The 8646-nt window shown below is 33.5% G+C and overlaps 2 protein-coding genes across 2 annotated transcripts; one reads left to right on the top strand and one right to left on the bottom strand.

The window, feature by feature from the left end:
- Positions 1-1272: 1272 nt before the first annotated feature.
- Positions 1273-3577, top strand: LOC122534313 (probable ATP-dependent RNA helicase DDX56). The gene is made up of 6 exons (XM_043664829.1): positions 1273-1527; positions 1702-2145; positions 2208-2467; positions 2552-2744; positions 2825-3129; positions 3198-3577. Exons 1-6 carry the CDS (start codon positions 1438-1440, stop codon positions 3556-3558), a joined length of 1653 nt encoding a protein of 550 aa, XP_043520764.1. The 5' UTR covers positions 1273-1437; the 3' UTR covers positions 3559-3577.
- A 32-nt stretch (positions 3578-3609) lies between these two features.
- LOC122534316 (protein PBDC1) lies at positions 3610-4986 on the bottom strand. The gene is made up of 4 exons (XM_043664831.1): positions 4747-4986; positions 4332-4397; positions 4199-4258; positions 3610-4097 (listed from the first exon to the last, which is right to left on the bottom strand). Exons 1-4 carry the CDS (start codon positions 4765-4767, stop codon positions 3738-3740), a joined length of 507 nt encoding a protein of 168 aa, XP_043520766.1. The 5' UTR covers positions 4768-4986; the 3' UTR covers positions 3610-3737.
- Between the last annotated feature and the right edge of the window lie 3660 nt (positions 4987-8646).

The raw sequence follows: 8646 nt of genomic DNA, 5'->3' as shown, positions 1-8646 counted from the left end.
AACGAACGGGGAAAAGAGAAACAAAAAAAAAGAAAAAAAAAAAAGGAAAAAAGTAAGCAAAAGAGAGAACTAATCTATATATTATTCTGGATCGTATACGCACGATCGATAACGTCGAATTCACGATCACGCGTACGCGATGCATGAACATACATACATACATACATACACATACACACACACGCGCGTATGAACGCGCATACAGAATGCATGCATACGTATACAGAGGGAGAAAAAAAGAAAAAAAGTGAAGAAAGAAAACACGACAGGTTTTTTCGTATCACGTACAGCAGCAGCTGCACCTCTTTTTTGATTCTCACACACGCACTTCACACGATTCTCGAATCAAACGTTCTTTTTTAGCGGTCAGAGAGAGGGATCGCGGATTTACCATCATTCGAATAGAGATTTAATGTTTGTAAGGGCAATAACGATTGTAAATTTTTCGAGTACACTGTATTTGAATGTGTAAGTTGCATAAAAAAGACAGATTTTTTAGATATTGCACTATAATATTTATTATTCTAAGGTAACGAGAGACAGGGTCGCGATTCGCCGCGCTCGCGATACCTCGACTCCCCCCTTCCCACCCACCCACCTTTCGAAATTCACCCGTTTTCAACCCTTGGTGGCCTCGATCGCATCGAGAATCCGATGCCCACCCCACCCCCCCGTTGGGATCAACAGCGACGAACTATCGATCGCCTCCGCGATAATTTAGTTTGCAACAAACCCGCCGCGCGCGAAAAAATTGTGTGTTCCGCGCGGTGGCGATGTAATTTTTCTCTCTTCAGTCGCGATCGACGCCGGAGTCGCAAGCGCGGTTACTTCGCGACGATCATGAATTAATATTAATTAATAAAGAGGCAAAGCGTATGCGTTGTTCTTTCCAATAAAAAGAGAAAGCAAGATTTTTAGTGTTTACACTACAATTGATAAACGATTCTATTATTACATAATATTATATTAATAACAATATTATTACTGTAATGTTTGTTTTTGGTTATTAAAGTGTGTATATAGCAATATATTCTAGAAATGGTCTCTCTTGTCTCGAGTCTCTGTTGTACATCCCCCAAAAGCTCGTTCCACTCTACATTAATTATATTAATTACCGCTTGGCCACTCTTAGAAATTTCGTTGTCTCTTTCGCAAATTTTCTTGTGCTTTCTGGCAACGGTGTTTCTCAGATTTAAATTATTCCTTAATTGGAAAGTGATTTGCATTTCATTGTTACGATTAACTTGACAAATTCCACTTTATTTGCTTGTACTGATATTTGAATTTAGATATATATCGAATTAGATCGAGACAGATCGAGATAGAGCTACCCAGATAAATGTTAGATGGCGCTGTTCGCCAATGCAAATAAACGATCCAAATGCACTGACAGATCGACACGTGCTTCGTATTTCGAGTTACATATTTTAACACATTATGGCATCAGACGAGATGGAAGTGGACGAAGAGAACGAGGAAAAGCCGAAAAATTTTAATGATTTGGAACTAGACGACAGAATTCTAAAGGTAAAATATCACGTATCTTCCTCACTCGCAAAAGAGAGGTTATGTTCCCAACACGTAGATAGCTGCAAATTTAGTGAAAATCACTGTGACACTTTTTAATTTACTCTTTCGTTTTCTAGAATTCACTTTTTACCCGCGATTACATATTTACACGTGGAATAAAATATTTTACAGGCTATTGCAAAGTTAGGTTGGGCGGAGCCTACGTTGATACAAGAGAAAGCAATACCGTTAATGATCGAGGGAAAAGATGTTTTAATCCGAGCTCGTACGGGATCTGGAAAGACAGCTGCGTTTGCTGTACCACTTATTCAAAAGATTTTGTCGCACAAACGAATGCAGAAAAAGCAAGAGATCAAAGGTCTTATCGTAGCTCCAAGTAAAGAGTTATGCAAACAAATACACGACGTTGTGATATGCTTGACAATAAAATGTAGCAGAGAAGTGAGGATTACTGACGTCAGCCCGCAAATAGATCTTAACGCACAGAAACTGTTACTGGCAGAGAAACCTGATATTGTTATCGGTACTCCAAGTAGAATATTGCAACATTTAAAAGCGAACAATATGAAATTGAAAAAGTCTCTTGAAACGTTGATAATCGATGAAGCCGACTTGGTAAGTGGTTCAGATTTAATTACTTGTTTCATACGTGATAATTTTATTTATTTGCATTTCAGATATTTTCATTTGGGTACGAGGATGAAATAAAAAGTTTGCTGAATTATTTGCCTCTCATATACCAAGCAGCATTAGCTTCTGCAACATTATCGGAAAACGTGATAACTCTTAAAAAGATGGTACTTCGTAAGCCAGCAATTTTGAAGTTAGAAGAGCCGCCACTAGCCCCTTTATCACAGTTATCGCATTATAGTCTCGCAGCAGAAGAAAATGATAAAGCTGCTATTTTATATGCTTTGTTTAAATTAAATTTAATTAGGTAAGTCCATGGAATTTAATGGTACATTTCAAGAAACAGTTAATGTAGCCCATTAATAAAAAATTCTTTTAAATTTTCTTTCAGAGGAAAGACTCTTATATTTGTAAATACAGTAGATAGATGTTACAAGTTAAAATTATTTCTAGAACAATTTGGTATACCAACTTGTGTATTAAACTCTGAGCTGCCAGCAGTTTCGAGATGTAGAGCGGTGACACAATTTAATTCTGGAACATATGATATTATAATAGCATCAGATGAAAAATCTTTGGAGGAAGTAAATATTATATATTTATATATATAGTTCATGTATGTGTATAGATCAGTGTAAATTCCCAATTTTTCTATCCCTTACAGCCTCATATAATGAAGATTAAAAGAGGAAAACGGAAGAAGGACAAAGAGTCCGGTGTAGCACGTGGCATTGATTTTCAGTTTGTGTCCAATGTAATTAATTTTGATTTTCCCCAAGATGTGAATTCTTACATTCATAGAGCCGGGCGTACTGCTCGAGGAAAAAATCAAGGAACGGCATTGAGTTTCGTATCAATAAGAGAAAGACCGCTTCTCGAACAAGTGGAAAGCGAATTGAAAAATTGTTACAATCACGATACATTGTTTAAAACGTACAAATTCAAGCTAGAAGAGGTCGAAGGTTTTCGGTATGTTAAATAAAAATCTGTTGTTTTAAATTTATTTCATTTTTGACTTCGTCAATGTTTATTTCCAGATATCGAGCAAAAGATGCCTGGAAAGCGGTAACGAGAATTGCTGTTCGCGAAGCTCGTTTAAAAGAAATCAAACAAGAGATACTCAATTGTGAAAAATTAAAAAGCTATTTCGCAGATAATCCGAAAGATCTACAATCACTGAGGCAAGACAAAGCATTGCATACCATAAAATTACAACCACAGTTGAAAAATGTACCAGAATATATAGTCCCACCAACTTTGAAAAGGCTTGTCGGTATTAACAGAAAGAGGAAGTTTAATAGAGAAGCTGCAGCAACTAAGCCTACTGCTACACAATTAAAGTACCAAGCACGTGCATCAAACCCTCTAATTAGTTTAAAAATAAAAAATTTGAAATAAAAGTTTTATATATTGGTAATAATATGTTTTTTTCTTAAACTTATTTATTTCATGATACTGCTCATTATAAATAACATTTTATAAGATCTTATATATTCGAGTTATAAAAAATTGTGGATGAAAAATTACACGCTATTCAAGTAATTAACACAGAATATTAGAATATTGTAATTGTTAATTTATGATTTTTCTGTAGACTGTTTTGGTTTGTACTTTTTCCTAATACCATCATTGAATCCTTCTCTATTTCTCGCAAGTTCAATGGCATAAAATTGTATTCTAGTTGTAAGTATACTGTTTTCCTCTGAGTAATCTCCTTCGCATTCTGCTCTTAACAATGTACCAAAACTATAATCTTCAACAAGTCCCTTAAACTGTTCACAGAATGGTCTCCATTTCATTTTCCCTTCAGGCGATTTTAATTCATCTTCATTTATTTTATCTACTTTGAGATTGGGGAAAACATCACGAAAGCTTTTATATATTTGTTCATCATGAGGTGTAAGTTTCAAAAATTTAGGATCAACTGAACATAAAATCTAAAATAGAAATTTCAAATTAAAAATCAAACTTTGAATGTTTTTACTTTTTTTTTTTCTTTCATATAGAATTAAGTCAATTGTATTAAAATTTCTTTTACATTAAAATAAACTTCAGCATGCTCCATGGCTTTCATTGCCCACATTGCTTCTACAGAGGGCTAAAAAGAGGGAATTATTATGATTATTACCTTTATAAATTCATTTATTTCTTGTTTTTCATTTGCAACTTACATCATTGTCAAATTCTTCTGCAGGTCTAGATAATACACTAGTACCAGCTATCAATTGATCTGCAGTCTTAAAATTAGAATTGTTCTAAATTAATAAATATATTGATATTAAAATAAACATGTATAAATATAAGGTATACCAATTAGATATTAAAATCTGCAAGTTAACAAATTTTTGTAATCATAAAATAACTTGTGTCTTATCACGTTGTTGACCGATTATGATTCGTGTTTTCACACATGAATGTTAATTAATCAAAATTGCAGTCGTAAAAAATGATTTCAATTCAAAACAAAATTTCTAAACAATCTACAATCAAATTTACGGTAATATTCAGAAGGAAAGATAGACATGGTAGGTTAAGGATCATTTTCATGGAAAAATTTGTAACATCAAGTAAGTTTATCGTACTCACAACATCCCCGATACGAGCCATACCGTAGTGACTAAAAAATATAAATAAATTATCAAATAATCCTCAAAATATTTATAACGAAACTAAACGTTGAAGATCGAAAATCGTAAACATTGTGCACATGTCACGCGGGTAAAATACACGTGCAACGCAACAGAACCAAGAGTGACAAGGGCAGAAAAGCAGGACCATTAACTAAAGATAGAAGAGACTGAACATAAAATGGGACTTCGTGACCTAGAGTCTATAATACCGACCAGGAAAAGTATAACCACAGCACAAACAAGGTATATGAATAGACTATAGAATGATATTTTTTCTGCCTACCATTTTCACATCCTGTCGTACCGATTCAGGCAAATTTTGCACCGCGAAAATCAAAAAAATATGGACAATGTTGACAAATACTTTTCGAGAATTATTTATTGAATTGAACGTGATGGTACTTCATCAATGCAATAAAATTGTAAAATTTTAACTAAATAAGACCTGTGGAAACTGTAAAATTATTGATTACTGTAATAGCAAAAGAATTTTTGGAAATGTTGACAAAAACTACACATTACTGACTTTACCTGAAAGTTGAACAAGGAAAAATATCAGTATAAGTTGAACCTTCATCATGTTCACATCGATTAAACGTCCGAAGTGAATTATTAAATAATATTTCTGAATATTCCAATTGTTTAAACATTATCTAATATTTCCAATAATTTACTTGCAACAATTAAACAATAAATTCTCTTTTATAATATTTCTAAGTGTTATTTAAAATTTACAACAATCTTGAGCAATGCACTTAACAGAAATGACTGAATTATTCAATGAAATAATTAATTCAATTATTTAATCGTAATAAAAAAGTTGCAAAAATAATTCGTCGTGACTCGTGTAATAAATATATAAAACAGCATAATTAAAGATATATACTATAATGAGACCCGTGCGTAGTCACCTCCTCGTGGTGGGTCTTGGTAATTGGTATCGTTTTACAAATATTAATATCTCGGAATATACTATTTCTAAATTAAATCAAATTTCGATTCCTCCGAATATTACTATTTGTAAAACGATATCGAGCGAAGAACTACGCAAACTACAAACAAACAAGTAGTCAATAAGTAAACTATTAGACCTACTAATACTTAAGCAGATTATAAGAAAAATTAGTTGTATAATAACAAGTAAACAATCTATAAAAAATATGAATTTCATTAAAGAATAATTACAGCAATTCAAAAATTCTCGCAACAGATTTTTCGAAAATAAAGAGTATCAGGAGAAAATAAGGCTTGAGGAGATGACACGTCACAACCCTAGAGCCAATTATGCTCCTGATACAACAAAATATCCAAAAGAAGCATTTAGCATGAGTATTCTCAAGATAGGTAAGTATATGAGGCACCAAATTAAGGACTTGAATCAGGAGAACATAACGTTTGAGGAGATGACACGTCACAAAACTAGAACCAGTTGTGGTAAAAAAGGTATAAGCACCGGTAAGTATTTCAACACCGGTAAGTATTTCAGGCAGCAATTTGAGACCTAGAATCAGGAGAAAATGAAGCACGGATGAGTGGCACGCCAAAATCCTGTCTTGAAAATCAGAATGACTTTCAGCATACAATATAAGATATTGTACTAGGAGACCATGATGTCCGAGAAGATAGCACGCCGAAATCCTGTCTTGAAAGAGAGAATGTGTTTATGCATAAAATTTAAAATTTTACATTAGGAGAACATGATGTTGGAGAAGGTGGCACACCAAAATCCTGTCCTCAAATTTAGAATGTCATTATGCATAAAATTTGACATTTTGAATTAGGAGGACATGATGCTGGAGAAGGTGGCATGCCAAAATACTGTCCTCAAATTTAGAATGTCTTTATGCATATAATTTAAGATTTTCTATTAGGAGAACATGATGTTAGAGAAGGTGTCACGTTAAAAACCTGTCCTCAAATTTAGAGTGTCCTTATGCATGAAATTTGAGATTTTGTATTAGGAGAACATGATGCTGGAGAAGGTGGCACAACAAAATCCTCAAATTTAGAATGTCTTTATGCATAAAATTTGAGATTTTGTATTAGAAGAACATGATGCTGGAGCAGGTGGCACACCAAAACCCCGTCCTCAAATTTAGAATGTCTTTATGCATAAAATTTGTGATTTTGTATTAGGAGAGCATGATGTTAGAGAAGGTGCCACGCTAAAATCATGTCCTCAAATTTAGAATGTCTTTATGCATAAAATCTAAGATTTTGTATTAGGAGAACACGATGCTCGAGAAGGTGGCACACCAAAACCCTGTCCTCAAATTTAGAATGTCTGTAAGAATAAAATTTAAGATTTTTTATTAGGAGAACATGATGTCCGAGAAGGTGGCACACTAAAATCCTGTATTCAAATTGAGAATGTCTTTAAGCATAAAATTTAGAATTTTCTATTAGGAGAATATGATGTCCGAGAAGGTGACATGCTAAAATCCTGTCTTCAAATTGAGAATGTCGTTAAGCATAAAATTTAAGATTTTGTATTAGGAGAACATGATGTTGGAGAAGGTGGCACACCAAAATCCTGTCCTCAAATTTAGAATGTCTTTATGCATAAAATTTGACATTTTGAATTAGGAGGACATGATGCTGGAGAAGGTGGCATGCCAAAATACTGTCCTCAAATTTAGAATGTCTTTATGCATATAATTTAAGATTTTCTATTAGGAGAACATGATGTTAGAGAAGGTGTCACGTTAAAAACCTGTCCTCAAATTTAGAGTGTCTTTATGCATGAAATTTGAGATTTTGTATTAGGAGAACATGATGCTGGAGAAGGTGGCACAAGAAAATCCTCAAATTTAGAATGTCTTTATGCATAAAATTTGAGATTTTGTATTAGAAGAACATGATGCTGGAGCAGGTGGCACACCAAAACCCTGTCCTCAAATTTAGAATGTCTTTATGCATAAAATTTGAGATTTTGTATTAGGAGAGCATGATGTTAGAGAAGGTGCCACGCTAAAATCCTGTCTTCAAATTGAGAATGTCGTTAAGCATAAAATTTAAGATTTTGTATTAGGAGAACATGATGCTGGAGAAGGTGGCACACCAAAACCCTGTCCTCAAATTTAGAATGTCTGTAAGAATAAAATTTAAGATTTTTTATTAGGAGAACATGATCTCCGAGAAGGTGGCACACTAAAATCCTGTCTTCAAATTGAGAATGTCTTTAAGCATAAAATTTAGAATTTTGTATTAGGAGAATATGATGTCCGAGAAGGTGGCACGCTAAAATCCTGTCTTCAAATTGAGAATGTCGTTAAGCATAAAATTTAAGATTTTGTATTAGGAGAACACGATGTTGGAGAAGGTGGCACACCAAAATGTTGTCCTCAAATTTAGAATGTCTTTATGCATAAAATTTGACATTTTGAATTAGGAGGACATGATGCTGGAGAAGGTGGCATGCCAAAATACTGTCCTCAAATTTAGAATGTCTTTATGCATATAATTTAAGATTTTTTATTAGGAGAACATGATGTTAGAGAAGATGACACGCTAAAATCCTGTCCTCAAATTTAGAATGTCTTTATGCATAAAATTTAAGATTTTGTATTAGGAGAAGATGCTGTTAGAGAAGGTGTCACGCTAAAAACCTGTCCTCAAATTTAGAATGTCTTTATGCATAAAATTTGAGATTTTGTATTAGGAGAAACGATGCTCGAGAAGGTGGCATGCCAAAATCCTGTCCTCAAATTTAGAATGTCTTTATGCATAAAATTTGAGATTTTGTATTAGGAGAACATGATGCTGGAGAAGGTGGCACAACAAAATCCTCAAATTTAGAATGTCTTTATGCATATAATTTAAGATTTTTTATTAGGAGAACATGATGTTAGAGAAG

Source organism: Frieseomelitta varia, unplaced genomic scaffold (assembly GCF_011392965.1).
Source record: "Frieseomelitta varia isolate USP_RPSP 00005682 unplaced genomic scaffold, Fvar_1.2 scaffold_586, whole genome shotgun sequence".
NCBI classification, from domain to species: Eukaryota; Metazoa; Arthropoda; class Insecta; order Hymenoptera; family Apidae; genus Frieseomelitta; species Frieseomelitta varia.
The sequence above is the reverse complement of the archived record's forward strand: the minus strand, read 5'-3'. Positions and strand labels throughout refer to the sequence as shown.